The 27,441-nt window shown below is 46.9% G+C and overlaps 1 protein-coding gene across 3 annotated transcripts in view; it reads left to right on the top strand.

The window, feature by feature from the left end:
- LOC126526649 (protein 5NUC-like) overlaps window positions 1-26,129 on the top strand; it is a 152,875-nt gene extending 126,746 nt beyond the window's left edge. For all 3 annotated transcript variants that reach the window (XM_050174515.3, XM_055068330.1, XM_055068329.1), the window contains 2 exons: window positions 25,521-25,718; window positions 25,831-26,129. In XM_050174515.3, coding sequence (XP_050030472.1) covers window positions 25,521-25,718; window positions 25,831-26,069 — 437 coding nt within the window. In that variant the 3' untranslated portion in view covers window positions 26,070-26,129. The remainder of the gene's footprint in view (window positions 1-25,520; window positions 25,719-25,830) is intronic.
- The last annotated feature ends 1,312 nt before the right edge of the window (window positions 26,130-27,441 follow it).

Genomic DNA, 27,441 nt, shown 5'->3' with positions numbered 1-27,441 from the left:
GCTTCGAAGGTGTGCGCTGCGCTTTCGACGTTTCGTGCGCGTTGAAGTGAGATGCACGAAGGTGAATTCGCTCATTGTTGCTGCCGCACTTACCGAGCGTTTTCAGGGCCTGTTTCCGCGGTCATTGGGTGAGACGTGTTCACGTTTGTGCGCGCGTGACACCGTGCTTGTTAATTTACTTAATGCCAATGTTTACAACTTTATACGGCAAATAAATTTGCTACTCTTACTTAGTATAGCTGTCCATTAATTTGCTATCGCAATTGATGCTTCGCCTTTCGGACAAAGCTTCTACTTTCCTATATTCATTTAATGCACCGATTCTATCAAGCAGTTCCAAAAATTTGGCACTTTATGAACGTTTTTGAGCCAATAATTCATAACCTAAACTTCTAACTCGTGGTGCATGTTGTATAGGTCAAACAGGCATGAATATGTATGCGAGCGCTGCAACAACGTACGCAATCGAGAAGCAGGCTTCCTGGCACTACAATGTCATTCTTGATACCACACCCTACAATTATAGCTCAAGACAGTTGCCAGAGAACATTGTTATGACCGCTCTAGCAAAGTTGTTGACGCAGGCACGACTGCAGCATCAGTCGCCCTATCCGACAAAGAATTGAACTTTTTTCAGTAAGTGCGACCGTATTTGCAAGTGACGATGAATGTTTGGCTCTTGTGTGATTCTGTGATTTTCTTGTTTTGTCTACGGTTTTCAGCTTATTGATCCAGGCACACAAGTTTGCCCTTTGCAAATCAACCCCACCTCTTGACATTGAAAATTGTCCTCGTCATCGAGGTTGTCCAGTTGGGTGCTTTCGCACTTTTGCTCTGTCTACTACGGCGCAAATATACAAATACCGTACAGTGCGCGTGACACAAACTTCGAAGGAGTGAGATGGAGAGAGAGGGAAAGAGAGAGAGGAAGCTCTTTGTTGAAATACAGATAACTCTAGCAGCGTATCAGCAGGCGCCCACATGCTACTCTGCATAGGGAAGGGCACCGAGAACAAAGGAAGCCTATAACGGAACACGGCATGTCTAGATTTGGCACCGAGGAAGCATTTATTAGCAGTAATTTCATTGGTTTATAAGGCTGCAACAGATGAAACTTAATTTCACCGAGAAAAGCTTTTTTTCAAGTACTGACTTTTTGCTGAACGTAATAGAATCTCTAATTGTTGATGAAACTTTGGTAGTCCTCAGCAGACGTTTTTCTTTAGATTGCAAGACGTCACAGTAAGCTAGCACAGGACTTGACGGTCTGGTTGGTTGACCAACCTCATTTGGTTGGTCGGCGTGGTGGTTATTTGGCTTAGGAAGACTTCGGTTATGCCACAATGAAGCTTTTTTGTATCCTTGAAGCAAAATTACCCAATATAGCTCAATATTTATTGGGAATATCTCTATGCGGGGGATATAGTAGTTGTTTAGTGAGTGCGATCCGTCGTTATGTGGGGGTTACCAACATGTAAAAGGAATAAATTTTTTATTATTTGTTGTTGTGTTGCTGTTAGTGTTATCGCTTCTATATATTGTCCCGTCAGCGAACTTTACGCTCAATTTCGTGTCAGCACTAAGTTTGTCGTTGTGTTTTCTTCTTTCTTCATCTTTTGACTCTACCTATAAACCAAGGAACACAGACTGGGGGACCTATAACACAAAACTATTCCAATATGTTTTTATTACAAACTCCTGGCTTGAAATTTGCGTAACTGCCGGCGCAAGCATCGAGCGGTGACCTGTAGCGTTGTCGCAACAGCCCAATCAAACGCTCCCTTAGTTTATAGGAGGTCACTTTTGTTTGCTTTAAAAACGCATAACTTTGCCTACTTTGAGTGGTTGTTCGATTGGTATTCACTGCCAGGAGGCGAGGAGCACGCTCAAGCGTTGAGGGTACGGACGGGGCCGAGCCAGTGCACTGAAAGTAGATTACTAGATGAGCAGGGTAGTGCCGGCGTGTGCGATTGACCCGCTTCCCTTAGCTAGCCTGCGGCAGCTAGTCTAAAATTGCGGCGGCGTGCAACGGAATGCTAAGAATGCCGCTATAACGGATCCTCAGCAAGGAATAGTTGGCAGAGCGAGGTCGTAAACGTGCTGAAAGTGCTCGAAAACGTAACACGGCCATGCAAGAAGTGTAATAATACGCAAACAAATCTGTGCTCCCTGGCAGGTACGAGTAGCCACTGCCTGAGCGATCGGCGGCATCCACCTTTTATTTCTTTTGGTACGGGGCAACGTGCGGCTATTCAGAAAACAATTTCAGTTTTGTGTGGCGTATTAATGTATCCTTAATGCGTACACGTCACTTTGACGCGGTGAGCTTTCGCGGTTTTGTGACGTCGCGCGAAAGGCAGGTGTAGTGGGTGCAGCCCGAAAACTTTTGACCAATAGCCGAGGGCTAATTGGGAAAAGGCGTGGAATGAGAAATATCTCTTTTTCTTTTGTTCGATCCAATCATGCATAATCAGTCTGTGCACGTCATATCAGATAGGGAGCTATCGCATTTTCCGTGAGGTCGCGTGGCAGAAAGGCGTAGGGGGGGTGGTCCAAAAAAGTTTTTTGACCAATCGCGGAGGGCTGATTGCAGAGATGGAATTGAAAAGTTTGGAGTAGTTTTACGTTATAGCACCCAGGCCCACAATTACTTCTTAGTCAATGATCTCAAACGCACATCAGAAAATATGTGGAACATATTCCCCGATGCATAGGTTTATGCACCACGATAAACAACTTCCTTGTTTTATCCACAACTGGGCAACAAAAGAAGTCTCAGGCTACAGCGCAACACGGGGACTAGTCTTCATCGGAGCAACAACTGCTTTCATTGACCGCCTTTGTGGAAATAAGCAGGTCGCTTTACCATTCGGCGCAAGGGGCATGAGCGGATACAGGTACGCAAAATGAGGGTGAATGAGTTACAACATTCACAAGAAGGATTCAGCAATTCTAACCTCTACCTAGCCTTTTAATTTGCATATAGTCATCCCGTGCTATTGACCATACATACGGGTGAAAGGAAAATGCGTTGGTTGTAAGGATTACACATCTTTAAAGAAGATAGGGAGCTAACTCGCCAATGTTTAAACAGAGGTGCATGCTCTGTAAGAACATTTCCCGATGCTTGCTACGTCTAGGTGCGGATGTCAAGTATTATATTCCTATAATGGGCGACGGCTGTACGTGTACTCTGGAAGCGCATCATTGCATATAGCCACGCCAAATTATACTAGATAAAACTATGTCGTTTGGTAAAGATGTGACTTCGATAACCATAAATCACCGCTGCTCAGCGATGTATTGCTTTCAACACAACAGAAGATGCTGCATCAACAAAAACACCGGCTTGCTGTGTTTTCCGCCAGGCCCTTCAAAAAGGCCCTGCTATAACGCAATACGTCAATCTGATACCGCATTTTCCATGTTTTTCATCAGCGAGTACTACCAAAAACATATTGCAATGGTTTCTCGAAGCATCGAATAATAGGCGCGTTATTTCTGGAATTAGCCGGACATTGATTTTGCAGCCTGGAGGCTAGAGGTAATCAAGCAGCCCTTCGCGTATCAAGAATATTTGTAACTATAGCTGCGACATATATACTGAGCAATTTCCGGAGCGTTAACAGCTTTTATTTCTTGTTAGCAGTGTTAGACGTCATTTAATATCTTTTTTAATCGCCGACCATATTTCATACTGCGCTTCAATCTCACGTAATAATTTATGTGAATAATGTGGTAATAAGAATTAGTGATATTAAAGTAAAAAATATTGGCCGATGATTAGGCTTCTTGCTAATGCAATCTTTGAGCGCGGCTGCTGCCTTACTTCAACAACCTGCAATAGCATGCAGAACACGCGTTTCGGATTCGGCAGCACATACCGTGATCCGCCGCTATCGAGCCGGTGTTCCAGCGACGCTCCATCGCGCCATATTATAGTGTTTCCAGCTGCTCCAGCCCCCGAGAATTATCTTACGGTGCATTTGGACAGGACCGTGCACGCTTGTGCGAGACGAACAGGAAGTGGTAGAACGGTCTACTGGAGCTGTCGCCTTGTACCTGCCTTCGCGTTTGCCACTTACTTTTTCCGATGTAAATTGTTCCACATATGTTTTTTGCGTGCGGCATCATCCTATATATATATATACATATATATATATATATATACATCTCCTTAGGCACAGGACATGTGACAGGGGTCGTCCGGCTTCGGAGTTCTAGGATATATATATATATATATATATATATATATATATATATATATATATATATATATATATATATATCCTGGAACACCGAAGCCAGAAGACCCCTGCCACATCTCCTATGCCTGAGGAGACTAGTCCTACCGAGCCACCCATGGCACCGCCTCCAGTCGTCTGTCCTGGTGCGCCATGCCAACAGGATCCTCCTATATTCAATGACACTGACGATCATGACGTAGAGGACTGACTGTCATCGTACAACCAAGTGAGTGCCCACAACAAATGGTCTGAAGCCAACAAGCTTAGTTACGTACCATTCTGCCTTTCCGGGGTCGCCCATATTTATTTCCGCAACCATGAGGCTGACTTTTCCACCTGGACAGCATTCCGAATGGCACTTCGAAAAGTCTTCGCTCGCTTTGCTGTGCGCAAACTTCGGGCTGAACAACACCTTCGCTTTCGTGCCCAACAAAAGGGGCGGAACTTTTACCAGCTACATGAAGATGTAGTTGACATTTGCCGGAGTATAAACCCAGATATTACCGAAGATGACAAGGTCAAGAACATCCTGAAAGGCATAGAAGATGACGCCTTCCAAATGCTCTTGGCAAAGAACCCTCAGACGGTCAACGACCTCATAACGCTTTGCCAGAGCTATGAAGAGCTGCGCAAACTACGGCTTTCTACGCGCCGAGCTCTGTCTCCGAACGTCACGCTTTCAGCTTTGAGTGATGCTGTCAGTTCTACTCTTGCAGTTCAGCAATTTTTGACCAAATCAAGCAATTTCTACGAGAAGTGGCACGCCAACTCTCTCTTCTGCCAGTCAGTCCAGCCTCAGAGTCGCCCTTGTCTCCCAATCTCCGTCAGGTGATACAAGAACAAGTCGTTAATGCAGTACCACTTGCTCATCAGCCGCCTCCTAAGCCTGTTCCACTTACGTACGCTGCCGTTGTCGCGAATCCAAGGCCTCCGTGTGCAGGTATTCAATCCAGACTTACCAGCGCCATTCCCTCACCTTCGCAAGCAGCTGAAACATATGTGGCCTCCGCCACTGCCCATTGTCTGGCGTCTTCAAAGACCCGTGAAAAGGCGCCGCAAGGCATCTCCTTCCAGGAAATCCCCCTGCTTCAGTCGAACCGTGAAGGCGTTGGCGATTTCACTAACAATAGCTGATCGCGTTTAGTCATCCGGCGCCGGCGGGTTGTTGACGAGGCACCTTGCGGCCCCTAAGAAACGAGTCACCGCAGCAGGTGTTGAAGGCTTCCATGTTGTCTTCGAGGAAGCTCGCCAAGCTCGCAGCTGCAGCTGGCTGCAAAAACTAGCATGTTGCCACCTCGGCAGGCCATTCCTAACGGCTCCTCCATGGCCCGGAAAATCTCGACAGGCCAGTGCTGACAACCGCTGGGCAGGAAGACAACGGCTGGCGAGCAAGAAGATGCCTTTGCTCTCTGCAATCCCTGCCCACTTGGAATGCCTTAAACCATCTCACAACAACTGGCACAGAAGAGTCGATCCCGGCCACACAATACCAGTCGTCGTGCAAACGCCCGGAATCAGCTGTTAACCCACCAGGCTTCCTATCTAAATTTCAATGCAAGCCACTCAACTGGGAACCCCAAATTTTGCCCCAAACTTTTGTGCCGCCAAAAGGAGCGTTCCCGTTCCCCTTGACCGCTACCAAACCCGACCGTCGCGCAGCACAAGAGTAAAGGTTTACGCAGAATTAAACTGAAGGCTCTCAACCACCAATACCCAAACATAACTTAAGCAGCCTAGCTTCTCGAACAGTCTGTTCTTACCCTATCACAGTGGCGTATTTATCTCATGTACGGTTGCCACTGAACCGTCTGTCGAACTCCACAGGTACGTAATCACAATCGCGCTAGTTTTGTGGTCTCTATTCAGAACGTGTACTTGCTTCGTACGCAAACCTGCCACCACGATCACTCACGTGTCTTTCTCTAGTCCACACAGGACACGTTCCTTAAACGAACAATTAAACTTGCGTAACTTAAGCACTCTGCAAAACCTTTAAAAAAATGCGTCTTCTAACAACTAGTTCCACGCTCGCGCACTAGACAAGTCAGAAAACGGGTGCTCTCAACACGCACGAGCAACCCAGTAATAAACATTCTGCTTCCTTCTGTCCGCACAGGACACGCGCTAAAAGAACTACGAACGTTGCTCAGTGCAAATCACGCACTAACTGAAAATCTACGCGCTTAACCTTAAAAAAAAACACTTATAAAAAAAGAAGGTTTACTGATACACGCGCGCGTTACCATAGGCCTCTTCATTGATAACCTTGACCTTCAGGTTACTCACACATACATAAAAAAGAAAGCCTATCTACTCATTAACTAACAACTCGCGTGACTAAATGTTTACATAAAACGCATCTTTCAAATCTCGGAGCTTCTCCAACAAAACACAAAGCTCATACTTTACATACTGAAAGAAATTCTAGTCTTAAATAGCGGAACTTTTTCAACATGTTCAATAATAAAACAAAACAAGACGTTTTACTTCTACGGAAGCTCTCTTGGCCTTCCGTTACAAACGCTTACGTCTGACCCATACTTTTGTGCCGTACACGAAGTGGTCGCGGTTCGAAAGCTATTCTGGCTACCCAGGAACAACAAAAGGGCTGACACACTATAAGCTCCTTCAAGACATTATAGTCTCCAGCCAATTTGCGTCCTGGCGCCACGCTTTCATCACGAACTCGACTGACCGCGTCGCAACTCCTTATCACCTCGTCTCGTCCTGCCAGTGTGTGTGTGTGTAGTGATTATAAGGGTGAAGGGAAGAGAGAAGTGCAGTGCCGTAACTGTCTCTCAAAGGAGGACACCTCAACAGCACTGCACAGGGTAGGGGAAGTGGGAAGGAAAAGATTAAGAGAGAATGAAAGAGAGCGGAGAAAAAAAAAAGAAAAAAAAAGGGCAAGAGGGTTGAAAAAGAAGAAGCAATGCGGGGCTTATAGCCGCGCTCTCAGTTGAGTTTCGACAAAAAAGTCGAGAAGGGCTGCAAACGCTCTCTTGGCGATGGAGGCGTGGGCTGCGGGAAATAGTAGTTCTGTCTCCGTGTTGCAGGGTAGACCCACACGACGATAGGATGTACAGAGCGCGGTGCGCTCAGCGTCGAACGATGGGCATCGCAGCAGGAGATGTGCGAGAGTCTCATCCTCGCCGCATTCCGCACATGCGGGGCTGCCAGTTCCGCGCAGTCTGTGCGCTCGCGCGGCGGTTCTCGTCCTGCCACCTTGCGCTCCTTTGCACTACACGCTGAACTTCGAAAAGAACGACGGACCTACAAGGAACATAACTGCCCCGTGCCCTTTGCCCACGTCCGTGCAGAACATGCTTCTCGGTCTCTTTTTGACCAGGGCTCGAACGTGCTTGATGCGCCAACGTCGTCAATGACGACCGCACCTTTCTTTTCATTGCGCCCTGCCTTTTTGCGCCTGTCGCCGTCTTTGGCTGCGCTACCTTATTTACTGCTTTCTTATCCCTACGGCGCTTCTTTCTGCGGCGCTTTCTCTTTAACTCCCTCTCATGTCGCCTTCTCGCGCCTCGTACTGGCCGGTACACATTTCGTCAGCCCGGATCGGTCTTCTACCCGCACAGTCTGAATGATTCCTAACTAAATCATCGCTCTCGTGGCTACCTAGACTGGCGGAGAGCTGCACCGATCCCTGAACAATGCAGTTGTCTTCTCTTGAGCTAGGTAGCTTGCAATCCTGAGAACTACCCTCAACTGCACCGTCCAGCTCGCACTTCACTTCGGCACGCAGATCTGACTCGACATGGGTGCTCGCGTCTGTCGGGTCAGCAGTACTCTCTACTTCGCTAGCAACCTGGTTAACCTTACATGCGACGCACACGCGCGGTAACTGTGCCAATTTGTTCTCAGCTGGCCTAGCTGTCTCTACAGTCCTCTGTTGGCACATCACCTAGTCGCTCTCACTCTGGCCTTTAACGTCCTCTGCTGCCACTAACGCATCATTAACTGTTAGCACTTTCAGTTCACTTGTGAACGTGCTGCTAATCTCGCAGGCGCTGCTACTTCTGTCGGCTTTCGTCCAAAATCTGCTGTCGATTTCCTTCCACTTTCGCTGCGTCCAGCCTACAGATTTCTCAAGCCGCTGTTGACTTTGCTGGATTAACTGCTCAAAACATTCAATTTCTTCGTTCAATGCAGCAACGTACTGCCTCGTTACTTCTATTAGGTCTTTCTCCTGCGAAATGATTTTCAGTTTCTGCCTAGCTCTTTCCAGTTCTTGCCTAAGTTTTTCCTGTTCTTGCCTAATTGCTTCCTGTTCCCGTTTTTTACTTGCAATTCGTTTGCCCATTGGTTCGATGAATTTCAAATCACTGTTAGTTTCTAGAATGGTTTTACGAATCTCTGATTCCGTCAAGTCCTCCTCTACGTCTACCTCGATCTCTTCACACAACCACAACAGGTCAGCTGTCGTCAAACACATTAGAACCATGGTCGCTACTTTAAGCTTTGGCTCTGCTGTCACACAATACTTGCTGCGATACCCACGTAAATCAGAATACAAGTAAATGATCCCAGCAAATCAAATCAACACACACAGAGAAATTGAAGGCTGGTAAATCTTACAGCAAAAACCATACGCTTACCCATTGAAGCCGCACCATATCACAAGTCCTTCTCCGCCGTATCCAGACAGTTGCAAGAGGTGGTCAATCTCTAGTAGTCTCCAACTTGATCATGATACCGGTCGGTCTCCATGTGCCAAAGTCCGTGAGCTGCCGTTGCCGCCTCCGAGTCGTAGGCCAATAGACCTCAGACTCTGCCCAGGCGGCGCTGCGGAAAAACCCGTCACCAGCGCCCCCATCGGAGCCTTGGCGCGAACTGAGTAGTGCAAGGAGAGCTGTCCGCAAGCGAAGGTGCATAGGCCACAATGGACCTTTCTCTTTCGTTTGTGTTGAGGCACGGTTTCCTCAAAATCAAGGACCTGGAAAGCTTCTTCCGCCCATTTACGCTTCGGAAAGGAAGCTCAGCAGGGCGAAGTACGTGTACAATATAAAGTAAAGTCTCAATTGTTATTTCGGCGTGCTGCGACTCGCAAGTACAGAGAGCATCAGGTTTGTCTATAGGCATATCAGCATAAAAATCTAAGCATTTCAAATCGGTCCATATTGAATATGTCTTAAACACAAGACTCAAGTATCTCCTACATTTTTATGTATTTTATCGTAATGTTTTGTCTCGCAATTATTTACAGAGAGTAAATCCTTTCATAGCCTTTTCCAGGGCAGCAAACAGAAAACGTTTTCCAAGGCAGCAAACAGCGTGCGATCATAACGAAGGAAGCTTTCAACAGTGCCTACGCGCTGCATCTTTCTTTCTCGCAGGAGCTACAGCATCGCTCGTACCTTAATTTGAACTTTTCGCAGACGCTTCGAGCAACAAACGTGCACAAATAAATGTAAATAAACGCGACATTTTTTTCTTTACACACGTGCGTTACTTCGCAATTACTCGTCCAGTGCTCCTACAGCAACTTTATTGCTCACATTTGAAAAACGCAGTCGAGCAGGCTCAGCACGTTGCGAAGCGTGCTTGTTGTATCGGCGCAGGACATACAAAATACCGAAAGTAGAAATGAGCTCGCGATACAACGATGCTCTCGAACAGGATTTTGAATTCCTAAACGAACCAAAATGTTTGGTTAAGCTGACCTGCCAAATCTCTCTGTTCCACTTGTTGAGTCAAGCGGAAGGCGGACGTCTGTTAAAAGGTGGAGATATCGATAGCACATACGCAGGCTGGTTCGCAACGTTATTTTTTCTGTTACCAACGAAGTGGCGGCTGCAAATTCTTGACTTTTCACTTGGTTACCACGGTCCTCCGTCAGGGCTACGCAACACAATTACAGAAGAACAAAATTGTCGCACTTTCTCATGCGAGCCGCTGTGTTGTGGGGAATGCAAGTAATCCGATTACCCAACAGGTTGAACGGCCCGTATCCAGCGCTCTCGCCTTTCCCCTTCATACGATCGCGATGGAAATCGGTAAAACTGAACGTTGTTATTCCGTCCTTCACGTTCATGGCAATTTACAACACAACAGTAGCGTCGATTGCGGCGTTTCTTCGTAGCACGCGGAGCTATCGCGGTTGCCGTCGTTTCCGCCATCAGTCTGAAAAGTGAGCCAGCAAGCGCTTTATGGCAGTTCGGCGGCGCGTCCGACTAACGTAGAAATTCATAGCTCTCTGTCTGGGTGTTAAATGCGCAAAACACTCGCAATATGGACCAAAATCTAGTTAAATCGTTGTTTCGCAGTCGCTAGCTGCATAGGCAACTCAGCAAGGGAGTCGGGCTTCGCACTACTCAATTACTGCGTCTTCGCACCGGCAGGTGGCGCTACGCGTCTTGCAAAACTCCAGAGTCTGACGTCCATCTACGAGCTGTAGGCCGATCTAGGAGCCGTAAGCCGATCCCACCGCTGTCAACCAGATGTAGGAGTTCGCGGACGTAGTTGAAGGGGAGGACCTTGACTGTTCATCGGGACTTATGCGAGCAGGATTTATTTGCAGTATTTACATTTCAAACAAGAGATACATTTACACAGTCTAGCGTGACTCCCAAATGGAGCCCGCAAGACGAAGCATACAGCAAACGAGCGCACAGCTCACGAGTACATTGACGAGCACGAGCCCGAGCACGAGCCTAGCAGCCGAAAAAAAGCCGTTTTTAAACAATTCGTTTTCCCTAGGCCCCTAGGTGAGGCAAAACGTTCGACGCCATCGTAAACAAACCGCCTCTCTGCAGGACGGTTTACACACACACGTGCGCACTTTCACTGTACTCAGAGCTGACCTTTGCAACGCGGCCGTCGTGTTGTCCATTGTCCTGCGTCCCCGTAGCCAGGTGGTCACGCCAGAACTCAGCCCGTGCCTCTAACTTCCAGAGCGGACCTCGCACAGTGGCCTCCGCCACTGCCCATTGTCTGGCGTCTTCAAAGGCCCGTGAAAAGGCACCGCAAGGTATCTCCTTCCAGGAAATCCCCCTGCTTCAGTGGAACCGTGAAGGCGTTGGCGATTTCACTAGCCATAGCCGATCGCCTTTAGTCATGCGGCGCTGAGGGGTTGTTGACGCGGCACCTCGCGGCCCCTACGAAACGAGTCACCGCGGCAGGTGTTGAAGGCTTCCATGGTATCTTCGGGGAACCTCGCCACGCTGGCAGCTGCAGCTAGCTGCGAAAACTTGCATGTGGCCACCTCGACAGGCCATTCCTAACAGTGTTCGTCACCGCCGACAACGAGATTCCTCCATACTCTGCCGCACTTGTGCCCGTTTCCTGCGTTGCATTTGCCGACTCCACAATTTTTTTCACGCCATCTAAGCTTGTTGCTCGCCGTCATCCTTTCTTGCTTCCTATTGCCCTTCATGTCATTCGACAAGGTTCCAGCGCACTCTATTTGTCGAACCTGTTTCCTTGTCTTGCTAGCCTGTTCCACGATGAGTGTCTTGATTATGCCGACGAAATCGAACCAAGCTTCCTTTACGATGTGCCTGACGACCCGGCTTCTGCTCCGGTTGATGTTCTGGCCCTTCAAGTTTCTCCTCCTACGCCGCCGTGCGACCCAACATTTTACCAGTGTTGTGATCCCAATCTCACTCCAGCGCAGCACGCCCAGATCTTCCATCTCCTGGACCGCTTTCGCACGTCATTCGACCTACAACGATCTCGCTGAGGCCGTACTTCCACTGTTGTCCATCACATCGACACCGGCAACCATGCGCCTTTACGCCACAGGCCGTATCGTGTATCCGCCACAGAGCGTAGCGTCATCGCTGAGCAAGTTGGAGACATGCTCCAACGCGGAGTCATACAACATTCGCACAGTCCTTGGGTGTCTCCTGTAGTGCTGGTAAAAAAAGAAAGATGGCACAATTCGCTTTTGCGTGGACTACCGGTGACTCAATAAGATCACCCGCAAGGACATTTATCCGCTACCCCGTATTGACGACGCGCTAGACTGCCTCCTAGGTCCCGAATTCTACTCAACTTTAGACTTACGATCCGGGTACTGGCAAGTGCCAGCGACGGAGTCAGGCCGTCCAAAAACGGCCTTCATCACACCTGAGCTTCATTCGGTTAGCATCATACTTTCGCCGTTTCATACGCAATTTTGCCACCATAATAGCACCTTTAACGCAGTTTCTTCGTGGTGGCCACAACCTTTCAAGCTGGTCACCAGATTGCGATGCCACATTCACAAAGCTGCATCGTATCTTGACGTCACCACCAATCCTCCGCCATTTCGACCCAAGTGCTCCAACTGAAACACACACGGATGCCAGTGGCGTTGGCCTTGGTGCCATTCTAGCTCAGAGAAAGGCTGGCTTCGATGCGTACGTCGTTGCCTTCAACAGTCGTGCGCTCACTCAACCTGAATCTAACTATTCAGTAACAGAAAAAGAATGCCTTTCTATAATTTGGGCCATACGCAAATTCGGTCCGTATCTATATGGCCGCCCATTTGACGTTATAACTGGTCACCATTCGCTGTGCTGGCTGTCGTCCTTAAAAGAATCATCTGGTCGTTTTGCTCGATGGGCCCTTCTACTGCAGGAGTACGGCATTCGCGTGCTGTACCGTTCTGGCTGGAAACACTCGGATTCGAATGGCTTGTCTCGGTCTCCACTAACAGACTAGGTTAGCTCCCCGAAGGCATCATTGTCGGAGTCTTCCCTTGCGGCCACGGACATTCTTCTGGAGCAAAAGAAAGACCCATGGATTGTGTCCATGCTGCGTTTCTTGTCCACCCCATCGACACGCACTACCAATCGCGCATTACGTCGTCAAGCACATCACTTCTCCATTCGCGACGGGCTCTTGTACCGTCGTAACTACCTCCCGGACGGCCACAAATGGTTGCTTGTCATCCCTCTGCACGTGCGTTCGGATATTTGTGCAGCATACCACGACGATTCCCAGTGGGCGCATGCAGCTGTACTAAAGACATACGTGCGTCTACGCCTTCGTTGCTACTGGCGGGGCATGTATCAATTCATCCGTCATTATGTCCGCTCCTGCCTCGTTTGCCAACGCCGCAAAGATCCATCTCGTCGCGCAACCGCCCCATTGCAGCCGTTGCCTTGTCCAGCACGTGCTTTTGATAGAGTAGGCATCGACATTTATGGACCTCTGCCAACCAAATCAGAGGGCAACCGCTGGGTAATCGTGGCCATCGACCATCTAGCATGCTATGCGCAAACTTTTCCTTTGTCCCACGCTTCTGCACGTGACGTCGCCTGGCTTTTCCTGCGCCACATCATCCTTCGCCACGGAGCTGCCAGGGATTTACTCAGTGATAGAGGCCGCGTCTTCCTCTCCGACGTCATCGAGGCTCTCCTCAAAGAATGCCGCATCATTCATCGCACCATTACTGCGTATCATCCGCAGACTAATTGCCTGACCAAGCGCTTTAATCGCACTCTTGGCGACATGCTGGCCATGTACGTTGCATCCGACTAAACCAAATGGGACCATGTTCTACCTTTTCTGACCTAAGCTTACAACATCGGCACGTAGACTGCCACGGGATTTTCGCCCTTCTTTCTCCTGTACGGACGCGAACTCTTTTCCACAATGAATACTATCCATTCATACGGGCTCGACACCAGGGAAACAACTACCCTATCCGAAGCTGCTGCATACGAAGAAGAGTGTCGCAAGCTTTCTCGTATATTTACGTCAGAAGACCAGCAACGCTAGAAGCACCATCGTGAAACTTCCAATGCTCCGGTATTCTATGCTCTTGGCTCACTAGTGTGGCTTTGGGTTCCAGTCTCTACCCCTGGAATGTCACCGGAGTTCGCGTCGCAGTACTAGGACCCATACGGCGTGGTCAACCAAACGTCTCCAGTCAACTATATCGTGGAACCCCTCGAGCTACCTTTGGAGCACGCGAAATTCTGCATGTCCAGCGTCTCAAGCCCTATTATCATCCGTATGTGTTGCCCTACCCGTAGGTCACCGGGACGGATTCCTTTTCCGCGGGGGAGATAACTGTACTGTAGAATAAGGATCAAATGCCTCCTGTTCTTGCACATTTTGACCAGGATGCCCCTACAGCACTTCACACTGATGCGAGCAATATTGGTGTGGGTGCCGTACTGGTGCAGTGGCAAGATAGCTCCGAAAAAAGTAATAGCCTACGCTAGTCGAACACTGTCTCGTACGGAGGAAAACTACTCGACTACTGAGAACGAATGCCTCGCCGTTGTAAGTGCGGTTACCAAATTTCGCCCCTATTTGCACGGCCGTTCATTCAAGGTTGTCAGCCATCATCATTCTCTTTCTTGGCTGACTAATTTGAAAGACCCATTTGGCCGTCTGGTGCACTGGAGTCAGGCTTCAGACGTTCGACCTTACCATAATTTAGACAAATAAGAAAACAGGCGCACCGACGCCGGCTGCCACTCGCGGTCACCGGTGGAGTCCGCAGGTACTGATGACGTGAAAGTGGACGCTCTATTTTTGGGCGTCGTCAACGCCGTCACCATTTCACAGGAGCAGCACCACGACCCAGAGCGGCTCCCACTCATTAATTTCTTGGAAGGCCGAAGCCGTTCCGCGACTCTTTATTTTTTTTATTTAGGAATACTGCAGGCCTTTGAAGGTCCAGACAGGAGGGGAAGGAAGTCACGTGCAATATGACCTGCAACACGGGTGCCCGAAGTTGCAGCGGTGGCGTAGAGGTAGAACACCCGCCTCGCGTGCAAGAGGTCCGTGGTTCGAATCCCGGTGCCGCGCAGTTTTCCACCGGATTAAAAAAAAAAAAAAAAAAAAAAAAATCCGCGTGTTGATAAAATTGCACAAACAGGCCTGGAGTGTGGCCTGATGCCGGTGACCAGAACCGGTAACACACTCCCTCACCAGAGCAGGATTGGCCACCCTGGTGCAGTACTTGGCCACAACCTCCTATATGAACACAACAATCAAACCCCGGCCCTCAGTCCCCAGCAGCTGCGAAGCAACTGACCACGGCGGCGGTCAGACCTGCGACGCTGCAGAGGGTGCTAAGAATCCCTGGCTCCGGACAGGCCGCCATTGGAATATGAACCTGGCAACGTTTAACGCAAGAACATTATCTAGTGAGGCGAGTCTAGCAGTGCTATTGGAAGAATTAGAGGGCAGTAAATGGGATATAATAGGGCTCAGTGAAGTTAGGAGGCCAAAAGAAGCATATACAGTGTTAAGAGGCGACGTCCTGTGCTACCGGGGCTTAGCGGAGAGACGAGAACTAGGAGTCGGATTCCTGATTAATAAGAATATAGCTGGTAACATACAGGAATTCTATAGCATTAACGAGAGGGTGGCATGTCTTGTTGTGAAACTTAATAAGAGGTACAAAATGAAGGTTGTACAGGTCTACGCCCCTACATCCAGTCATGATGACCAGGAAGTCGAAAGCTTCTACGAAGACGTGGAATCGGCGATGGGTAGAGTGAAAACAAAATACACTATACTGATGGGCGATTTCAATGCCAAGGTAGGCAAGAAGCATGCTGGAGACAAGGCAGTGGGGGAATATGGCATAGGCACTAGGAATAGCAGGGGGGAGGTATTAGTAGAGTTTGCAGAACAGAATAATATGAGGATAATGAATACCTTCTTCCGCAAGCGGAATAACCGAAAGTGGACATGGAGGAGCCCGAACGGCGAGACTAGAAATGAAATAGATTTCATACTCTGCGCTAACCCTGGCATCATACAAGATGTGGACGTGCTCGGTAAGGTGCGCTGCAGTGACCACAGGATGGTAAGAACTCGAATTAGCCTAGACCTGAGGAGGGAACGGAGGAAACTGGTACATAAGAAGCCGATCAATGAGTTAGCGCTAAGAGGGAAAACAGAGGAATTCCAGATCAAGCTACAGAACAGGTATTCGGCTTTAAGCCACGAAGAGGATCTTAGTGTTGAAGCAATGAACGACAATCTTGTGGGCATCATTAAGGAGTGTGCAATAGAAGTCGGTGGTAACTCCGTTAGACAGGATACCAGTAAGCTATCGCAGGAGACGAAAGATCTGATCAAGAAACGCCAATGTATGAAAGCCTCTAACCCTACAGCTAGAATAGAACTGGCAGAACTTTCGAAGTTAATCAACAAGCGTAAGACAGCTGACATAAGGAAGTATAACATGGATAGAATTGAACAAGCTCTCAGGAACGGAGGAAGCCTAAAAGCAGTGAAGAAGAAACTAGGAATTGGCAAGAATCAGATGTATGCGCTAAGAGACAAAGCCGGCAATATCATTACTAATATGGATGAGATAGTTCAAGTGGCTGAGGATTTCTATAGAGATTTATACAGTACGAGTGGCACCCACGATGATAATGGAAGAGAGAATAATCTAGAGGAATTCGATATCCCAGAAGTAACGCCGGAAGAAGTAAAGAAAGCCTTGGGAGCTATGCAAAGGGGGAAGGCAGCTGGGGAGGATCAGGTAACAGCAGATTTGCTGAAGGATGGTGGGCAGATTGTTCTAGAAAAACTGGCCAGCCTCTATACGCAATGCCTCAAGACCTCGAGCGTACCGGAATCTTGGAAGAACGCTAACATAATCCTAATCCATAAGAAAGGCGACGCCAAAGACTTGAAAAATTATAGACCGATCAGCTTACTGTCCGTTGCCTACAAAGTATTTACTAAGGTAATTGCAAATAGAATCCGGAACACCTTAGACTTCCGTCAACCAAAGGACCAGGCAGGATTCCGTAAAGGCTACTCAACAATAGATCATATTCACACTATCAATCAGGTGATAGAGAAATGTGCGGAATATAACCAACCATTATATATAGCTTTCATTGATTACGAGAAAGCGTTTGATTCAGTCGAAACCTCAGCAGTCATGGAGGCATTGCGGAATCAGGGTGTAGACGAGCCGTATGTAAAAATACTGAAAGATATCTATAGCGGCTCCACAGCCACTGTACTCCTCCATAAAGAAAGCAACAAAATCCCAATAAAGAAAGGCGTCAGGCAGGGAGATACGATCTCTCCAATGCTATTCACAGCGTGTTTACAGGAGGTATTCAGAGACCTGGATTGGGAAGAATTGGGGATAAGAGTAAATGGAGAATACCTTAGTAACTTGCGCTTCGCTGATGATATTGCCTTGCTTAGTAACTCAGGGGACCAACTGCAATGCATGCTCACTGATCTGGAGAGGCAGAGCAGAAGGGTGGGACTAAAAATGAATCTGCAGAAAACTAAAGTAATGTTTAACAGTCTCGGAAGGGAACAGCAGTTTACGATAGGTAGCGAGGCACTGGAAGTGGTAAGAGAATACATCTACTTAGGACAGGTAGTGACTGCTGATCCAGATCATGAGAGTGAAATAATCAGAAGAATAAGAATGGGCTGGGGTGCGTTTGGCAGGCATTCGCAGATCATGAACAGCAGGTTGCCATTATCCCTCAAGAGAAAAGTGTATAACAGCTGTGTCTTACCAGTACTCACGTACGGGGCAGAAACCTGGAGGCTTACGAAAAGGGTTCTACTTAAATTGAGGACGACGCAACGAGCTATGGAAAGAAAAATGATAGGTGTAACGTTAAGGGATAAGAAAAGAGCAGATTGGGTGAGGGAACAAACGCGCGTTAATGACATCTTAGTTGAAATCAAGAAAAAGAAATGGGCATGGGCAGGACATGTAATGAGGAGGGAAGATAACCGATGGTCATTAAGGGTTACGGACTGGATTCCGAGGGAAGGGAAGCGTAGCAGGGGGCGACAGAAAGTTAGGTGGGCAGATGAGATTAGGAAGTTTGGAGGGTCAACATGGCCACAATTAGTACATGACCGGGGTAGTTGGAGAAGTATGGGAGAGGCCTTTGCCCTGCAGTGGGCGTAATCAGGCTGATGATGATGATGATGATGATGACGTGTGCCCGGTGTTGAAGGGGCTCCAAGACTGTGCTGCTGCGCAAGCACAGGTGAAAGTTCCAGACCTAAACACAGCGTCAATTTATTAAACCGCTATTTCGGATGTCAGAGCCGCCGCGCCGCCTTGGGGCGCCTTCGACCACGAACAAGGGCGTTGCAAGTCATATTGCACGCGACTGTACATACAAAAAAGAAAACACCATAGATTGACGAAGGAGTGGAAAAAACTCCAGAAAAAGTGCAATAGAAAGTTGGAATGCATGATGAGTAAAGCGTCTAAATAATGCATAGGGAGTGCCAAATACAAATTGAAACATTGGTTTACTAGCGCAATTTCGAAGCACTGCAAATGCAATAGAGAAAAAGAGGAGTCTATAATTCAAAAATAATACAACGTGTTAATCATAAATATTGCATAAGGATTCAAATTGAAAAAATATTTCGTAACAACAAGCACTAATTTTAGATAGTAATAGACGCTATTGAGTCAGTGCTGAGAAGTTTGGTATAAGGTAGGCTGTTCAATTTCGTTACTGTGCGAGGCGAAAAGGAATACATAAAGACGTTGGTTCTACCATTATAAGGCAATAATGACGCAGCGTGGCGAGGTCTTGTTCAGTGGGCAGTAAGGAGTGTTTTATAAGGTTCGGGAGAAAGAGATAGTTTATAGTTACTCAGTGAGAAATTTAAGCCTGTGATTTTTTCATCTTAGTTGCAAAGGCTTAATATTTTGTTCAGCCATTAACTAACTTGGGGAATCACTTGAGCGATATTTAGAGAAGATGAACCTTACTGCTTTAAGTTGTATCATTTCTAGCGCATCGATGTTAGTTTTAGTATAGGGATACCATACAATAGCTGCGTACTCCAGTTTGGGACGGAGAAGAGAGGTGTAGGCGATAGCACAGGTTTCAGAAGGAGCGCGTTTTAATGTATGCCTGAGGTATCAAAGCTTTTTGCAAAGATGAGACACGTGCGAGTCCTAACGATGGTTACTAGCTATTGTAACACCTAGGTACTTATATTCATTCACCTCCTTAAGAAGATCGGATGCTAGGCTATACGTAAACTACAATTTATTGCTTTTTCTAGTGATCCTCATAAATACTGTTTTATCAATGTTAAGCTGCATATTCCAGCGTACCCAACAAGCTAGTATATCTTGAAGGTTAGAGTTTACAGTAACTTGATCTTGTTGGCACGTGATTTCATTAAAGAGGAGACAGTCATCAGCCAATAGTTTTATTTGTACGGGCTGAGTAACACTGTCTACAATGTCGGTAATGTATGTGTTAAATAATAATGGTCCAAAGACAACCCTGGGGAACACCAGAAGTGACAGGAAGGATACAGGAAGAACAATTCTCAACTACTACGAATTGCGTACGGCTGGAAAGATAAGCGCGAATCCCATTTATGAGATGTCAAGGAATGTTGAGATGTTCAAGTTTTTTTATTAGCTTTGCGTGCGATAGAAGATAAAATGCTTTCCTGAAGTCCAAAAATACGATGTCTGTTTGCCCTGATTTGTCGACCGTGCTAGCGAGACTGTGAATTACAGTAGTCAATTGGGTTACAGTGGAGAGGCCTTTTCTAAAACCATGCTGCATGGGAGATAGAATGTCTCTATGATCGAGAAAATTATTGATTTCAGAAGCAATAATGTGTTCTAAATGTTTGCAACAAGATAAGCTTAGTGATATGGCGCGGTGATTTGTCACTAGTGATGGATCGCCTATCTTTAGTGTCAGTATAATACGAGCGGAAAGCCAGTCGTTAGGAAGCACCGCCGATAAAATGGATGCACAAAGGATAAGAACAAGAAAGCGATATAGCACTTCGGCGTACCTTTGAAGAAACATGTTTGGTTGGTTATCAGGCCCTGGAGACAATTTTGTTTTTATATTCAGAAGCATAGAAAAGACGGCTGAGAAAGAAGTAAAACTAAGGTCATCATTGTTTGCTGCGCCATTCATGAGGTGAAACGTGCGAGTTTGAAAAGACACTGTTAAAGTAAGCATTGAAGTGATCAGCGATATCTGGTTCAGCAACGGCAGGATTGCCGTCATGCATATTATAGCCAACTGATTGACTGTTTCACTGAGATAGCCCCAAAGCTTGCAAGGAGCAGTTCTGATGAAGTTAGGCAGGGTTAACTGGAAATAGCGATATTTAGCAGCACTGACAGCCTCCTTCAATTTTGCTTGGTAGGGTCCTACTATGTCACGAGAAATACCCTGTCGTCTTAGTCGCTTGACCTTTCTCTTTATGTGCGTTATGTCACGCGTGATCCAGGGAGTGGCTCTAGATGTTTTCTTGGTTTTATTTGGAATAAAGTGGTCGATACAGTGCACACAAATATTCTTAAATTCATCCCAAAGTTGAAGAGTGTGATGTCCCCCAAAACCGCTTAGACGAAAGTCAAGATAATCCAGTATGCTCTCATCCCTGGCGCATGGAAAATCTTTTACAGTAATAGTTTTACAATGAGTAGATCAAAGAGGATAAAGGTAGCAAGAAAAAGCAACAAGTTCATGATAAGAAATGCCATGTTCAACAGAGCCCAAATAATTACCTAAAGTCCGGCTAATAAACACAAGGTCAATATTGAGGCAGAAGCAGCGCTAATTCATGTTGGCTCATTAAGCACTTCCTGCAAGTTGTGCATCAAGATGATGTTATGCAAGCGCTCATTATTTATATTAACATCAGCGCTAGAAGTTCCGTGAATTCCGTCAACTAACGGAAGATTAAAATCGCCTATTAGAAAAAGTTCGTCGTGTACAAGAGACGCCATGCGATGCCACAGTTCAGTGAGAAACTGCGGAGGGGAATCGGGAGCTCGATAAACAGCAAAATCAAAACAGACATTATGGCATAAAATTTTTCAAGAGATATTTCAAGATTAGCAGCTTGACGTAGGAGAACTGCCGAGATATTCTGTCTTACCAAAATAACACCACCACCTCTAGTAGGTCTATCCCGACGGAAAACATGGTAATGATAGGGAATGACATCCGCATCGTCTATTTCGTCATGCAGCCATGTTTCTGGGATGATGAGAATGCGTGGGTTATGCGCAAGAATAATCATGTCAAGCTGATCACTCTTGTTGATAACACTGCGTACATTGATATTTAAAATTCAGAATTCTTGAGGGGGAGGAAGTCAGTCCTTTTTTGGAGTACTGCGATAGTTATACATTTTAATGCTGGTGTTCGTGGCATCGTTCCGTTTAGCTTATTGTTGATCCCCAGTTTCGCGTCTATCAAATTAACTTTTTTGCCTTATTTGTTCTCAGGCTTCGCGATATCCCAAAGCAGTTAACCTTTTCTGAGGGTTTCATGTGAATAATAATTTTGCAGAGAAATTCTGGTCCTTTTTAGCTTGTGGGAATTTTTTTAAGATTGCAAATGCTTCATCGAAGTGCTAAAAGAACATAATAACGGGTCTTTGCTTACCGGTCTTCTCTAAACAATGGATTCTTCCAATCGAGTTGCAATTTACGTTTAGCATATGAGAAAATATTTCAGTCACAATTTTTTGCTTAAGCTCGGTTTCTGTTTCCGCGGCTTCTCCCGAAGACCTAAAATTATCAAATTGGAACGCCTACTCCTATCTTCCAATTCCACTATATTGGTTTCTAGAAATTTAATGGTTTGTTCGAGTTCATCTGCACGAGCGACACGTTCTTCTAAAACAGCGAAACGATTGCCCCAATCAGTAAAAAGTTTTTCCATATTCTTCTACTGCGTTGTAAGCATCGCCATATCTTCAACCAACTTGGTTTGTCCTGTCAGTATTTCTTGCAGCAATTTTTCAATGTCGCGGCCTGGATTTGTCTCAACGTCACCGCACAGCAAAAGTAAACACATACAGTAAATTTCGTCAGCAATACTAACACAACGCCGGGGGCACGGCAAGACCAAAAGACAGCGGCAATCCCTCTTAAATGGGGCAGAGTAGTAAGTAAGATGGATAAAGCAGAGGAAAGGCTTGTGAGGCCACATGCCCGCAGTTGGTCCGCCGTGCCAACTGAAATCGTGCAGCTGCAGTCGTCTTTTTGTACAGCAGCCCACAGGTGTCACATGATGTGTAGGTGGCGCTAGGGTTGGAGTGCCCGAGACCAAAGCTGGCGTGACGTGGAAGAAAAGCGTTTCGTGATAAGAAATCGTGATGCCAGGAGACTGCCGTCGTTGTGTCTCTGGAACGGCGTTCTCCATAAAAAGAACTTTTTTGCCACTGGCAGCACGTACCTGCTTGACGTACCGGCATTACATCGAAAAGAAATACTAAAAGCACGCCACGATGAAACAACCGCAGATTATCTCGGCCGCACGAGAACATTGTCCCGACTCCTATGCAAGTACTACTGGCCGAAGCTACCTGCTGCAGTAAAACATCACGTGTTAACGTTTCCCCACTGCCAAAGCAGCAAAGCTCTCCCCGGCAAGCCCGCAGGTCTCTTACATCCGGTTGAAGCATCAGGCCAGCCATTTCCCCAAGTTGGAATGGATTTCCTGGGCCCATTTCCAACTTCTACAGCTTGCAGTAGATGGATCATTGTTGTCACCGATTACCTGACGCATTATGCCGAGGCAAAAGCTACACAGCGGGGCACAGTAGCCGAGGCAGCCCATTTATTTCATCGAAAACGTCGTCCTTAGGCACGGCGCCCCGGAAGTAGCCATCACAGATAGGAAAACTGCCTTAACTGCCGAATCCCTTGACTCGGTTCTCAGACTCAGTGGTGCAAGCCTTCGGAAAACAACCGCATATACTTCCCCAGACGAACGCACTAACCGAGCGTCTTAATAAAGACCCTCGCCGACATGCTATGCATGTATGCTGACGTAAAACATAAGAACTGGGACAGGATTTGGCCTTACCTAACCTTCGCCTACAATACCACTCTACAAAAAACTACTGAAATGACACCGTTCAGCTTGGTCTACGGTCGCGAAGCCACGACGACGCTGGATGCCATGCTGCCGCGCGAGTTGGACGACATACCTACCGACGTTGCCGAATTTACTCAGGGCGCCGAAGAAGCCAGACCACTTGTCCGCATCCGTATCAGCATTCACAAAGACCAAGATGCCAAACGACACGATCTTCGACGCAGGTCCTTCTTCTACAGTCGCGGTGACAAAGTATGGGCTTGTATACCCATACGTCATCGTGGACTTTCTGAAAAACTCTTAGGACAGTACTTAAGGCTGTATAGAGTGACCCGCCGCGTGAGCGACGTAACTTACGAGGTCGTTCCTGACAGTGAGAATAGCTCCCGTCGTAGCAAGCGTGTACCCGAAGTGATACATGTGTCTAACTAACTATTACGTTTTGTTTTTGTTTTCTTATTTGTGTTTGTTACTCTGTGCGGTTATACACCGTCCTCTTACGCTTAAATTGCGCGTCGGCACGATGGTGCCTTCGGAGGGACGCAGATGCCGCCCCTGGACTCCGATAAAGAAGAGGAGAAAGCGAGTATGCGTGAGCGTTTTGGTCAAGGGCAGTGAAGAAGAAGAAGTCGCAGGTGCACTCGGTATTGAAAAGGCCACCTGACGTTGTGCCCTTCGAATAGTCAGTGCTCTACGACCCCTGTTTTTCACGTTGCGACAATAGGCACACAAGGCGAAGGGTTTCGCGCGAGACCCCCCCCCCCCCCCCCCCACCGAAGCTTAACATTCAAAAAAGAAAAAAAAAAGAACGTTGTGGCATATATCTATACTGACGTTTCGGCCGGAGGACCAGCCTTCGTCGGAGTGAATCCAAGTCTAGTCGCGTCACAGTTATACATCTAGACACCAGACACTTATCACTCTCTCCGACACGAACATGCGCATAATGAAGCCCTCGTCAAATAAAATGCAAAGCTAGTCATTATGCAAGAACTGTAAAAGTAGTCAGGCAGTTCTAGGAAAGACAGCAGGTAGGCAACGTCACTACATCTAATCACATAATCATGCTGTGCTAAAGAAGCGCAAGCTGCAGACGAGTAAAAGATGAAGGCTAGAGTTAAATTATGCACTGGCAGCAGAAAGCAGCATTACAAAACGCAAACACGCATAGATTTACCGAAGCACACGTGGACGAAAATCCGAAAATCACGCATTAGAAAACCAATGATTTCTATTATCTGGAAATTGCAGTAGCCACGCCCGTAGCATCAGTCATAATGCGAGCCGTGCAGTTTATGCCATAGGCATACGTGCCAGCCACCAGGAACAAATTTAAACTTTCGCAACATAGAGAATCCTCGTAGAAAAGGCAACCGTGACCACGTACACAAGTAAGGAGATACACGGAAACAAGTGAATCTAAATTAGTGATGCAGGTTAGTTTTAGGATGTTTTCGTTAATATCCCAAGAAATAGGGCTGAACTTGTCTATCAAGTAAGATTCGCGGACAAAGCGATCGTGGTGGGAAGAAAAGCATGATTCCAGCATGGTCACTCTAATGCCCTCGAAAGAGTGTCAAGTTGTACACAGGTGTTTTGAGAGAGGATGGTGTGCGAAATGCTTTGCGTGAGAACGATGATAATTAAATCGGATTCGAAACGGCGTTTCTGTTTCACCAATATATTGTAGGTGGCACGTATGACACTCAAGCAAATAAACTGCGTTGGACGTGTCACAGTCGAAGCTACCTTTGATGCGGAGCGCGAAGTTTGAAGCCTAGCTTTTCGCTCTTATTGTAGTTGGCATATGCGGCCATACTTTACAGCGTGGCTTGCTGTATGAACTACAGCCTGCAGGAACGCGGGCACCAATTTTAGAAGTGGTTATCAAATCGCGAATGTTTTTTTAGTGTAGGTACATTACTCGCGGTGCCTCTGGAAAAATTGTTCTGTCTTTCACTTTTGTCTAGAACTGTACTGTACTCTCCACTGTACTCTGACGAAGACTGGTCCACCAGCCGGAAACCTTAAGTAAATACGCCTTCCAAAAGGTTCTTCGTCTCTTTCCTGCATATGTTATGTCTGGTCCTGCGTGCTGAACTTTGATGAAGCCCCCCCTATATATATATATATATATATATATACGCAGAAAAGAGACGAACTTTTAGGAAGACCAATTTACTAAACGTTTTCGGCTGGTGGACCAGCCTTCGTCAGAGTACAGTACTCTCACGAAGGCTGGTCCACCAGCCGAAACCGTTCAGTAAATAAGTCTTCCTAAAAGTTCGTCGTCTCTTGCCTGCGTATATATATATGCGTCCTACACAATATCGAAATTTAGGGTGCTTCTTGCAATTGCGTTTTCTTAGCTGTCTCAGTAAGCATAGATATAAAAGGTGACATTGTTAAACACATGACCGTCGAAAACCGTACATTATGCATCTATTACATTCGTTTTCTCTTTGTTGCTTAGGTATTCGTGTGGTTTACAACTTCAGTATGCCTAGCGGGTGCCGCATTGTGTCGTTGAGGGTACTTTGTGCCAACTGCAGCGTACCAATATACCAGGAAGTTATGGAAAATGAGACGTACAGTATTGTGACGACAACTTTTATAGCAAACGGAGGCGATGGTTTCAAATTTGGCCAATCGGTTAAATGGAAGACTGAAGGTAAGATCACATTTGGTATCATCTGCCGAAATAATTATTTTATGCCGCCATACTGCACTCATTAGTGGAAGTTATAAAAAACATTGCTGACTAGTGAAAATTTACATTTCAGGAGTGAGCGCAACGGACGCATTACTGGCTTATATAAAAAAGTCCTCACCTTTGAAAACCCCAGAAGAGGGTCGCATCATCACTCTGAACCTGCCATCCAAGCCCGAAAATACAACGGCCTCATCCATTACTGAGGTGTCATCTACTACGGAGTTATCGTCTACTGTAAACACATATGCAGAAAGTTTCGTGATGGGTCGAAATGAATGGAGGTCGATGAGAAGAAATTACCTTTGGTGATGGGCACCAAGTTTATGGAACGCAATTCTGCATTTGCTAATAAAGACATGATACATGTGAGCCCATGTCTTCTGTTTCTTCTTTGTAGAAGTTAAAAAATGCGAGAAAATCGGCAGAAGCACTCTCACGATGACTGTGATTAGGATTGAAACGAGGTAGCAAAAGGCTACTGCAGCTCTGAAGACTCCGTTAGTAGGAGGCGTGTATGCAGCCGGATTCATCTCTCGCGCTTCCCACTGAATACATTGCGTCATTCAGCGGTGGCGCCGCGAAATTCGCGCGTGGAGCTTGTGTGAATGCACATTGAGAAAGGTTTCTCTGGATATACATGAGGCGAGATTGAGTTCGCCTAAGAAGCGTCAAATTTCATATTCTTTTGCCAGCGAGAGCGGGACATACTATGCGAGACATAGTTACTGAAGTTGGCGTCGAAGAGGGTCACTGAACCCAACCAAGCGTCAAAGGGGTTCGCTCTAGAAAGGCACACACATACCGACCGAAATGAGTGATCCAAGTGGTTATAAAAGAACTTAATTGAAAAGAGGCGCAAACCTTAAGGGACTGTGAGGAGCGGACTGCAAAAATTACATGGCGCGGCAGCAGCACGACGAAGAAAAAAAAGAAGCTTGTTTGGATCGGATCTCCGGGTATTGGCTAAGTGTCGGGCGGATTTAATCCAGTTTTGTATGTGCCAATATTGTTTTAGATGAAGTTAATTGTTTGATACGCAGGTAGTGGCCCAAGTGCCGAAAAATTATCCAGGGGAAGGCGTGGAGCCATCTCCGCCTTGGTCTGCCTCCCTACTAACTGACCTTAAATGCCTCTTGAAGCTTTATTTTGTATTAGGGGTGTGCGGCATTCCTGTGGCGCTAGTACCTTAGAATGCAGGAGCCATCCGACTCAAACCCGAAGGCCGTGCAGGTGGAACTTCAGGCGGCCACGTATGGCTACTTTCACATCACTGATTTACGACAACTTGGCAGAGGTGGCAATGTTTGCCGCTAGCCAGACCAGACGTGTGTGTATGACCTACTTAAGTGCTCATCATTTCGATCGATGGAAGTGAGCGCCTTCATCCCCTTGCGTCTTGGCTACACTAAAGGAACAGTTCGTGAAGGGACTGCAATTGAAGTCCCGCAGAGGCTCTAGAAAAGCTCTATGCGGGTGGGGTAATTGCCGTTTGCTGGTGCGACAGAATGGTGGACAATTCGCGTCTCCCTACCGAGTGACTGATTGCAGCGTTCACATGTACATGTTGCCCTACTCAGATGAAAATCTGGCTTCGCTTCTTGAGAGTAGAACCGCTTTCCTCGCGTCCATTACAATGTCGCAATTGTTGGCGCTATGGCCATAGCACAGGTGGTTGTAAATT

Source organism: Dermacentor andersoni, chromosome 8 (assembly GCF_023375885.2).
Source record: "Dermacentor andersoni chromosome 8, qqDerAnde1_hic_scaffold, whole genome shotgun sequence".
NCBI lineage: Eukaryota > Metazoa > Arthropoda > Arachnida > Ixodida > Ixodidae > Dermacentor > Dermacentor andersoni.
Note: the sequence above shows the minus strand (reverse complement) of the source record. Positions and strands in the feature narration are given on the sequence as shown.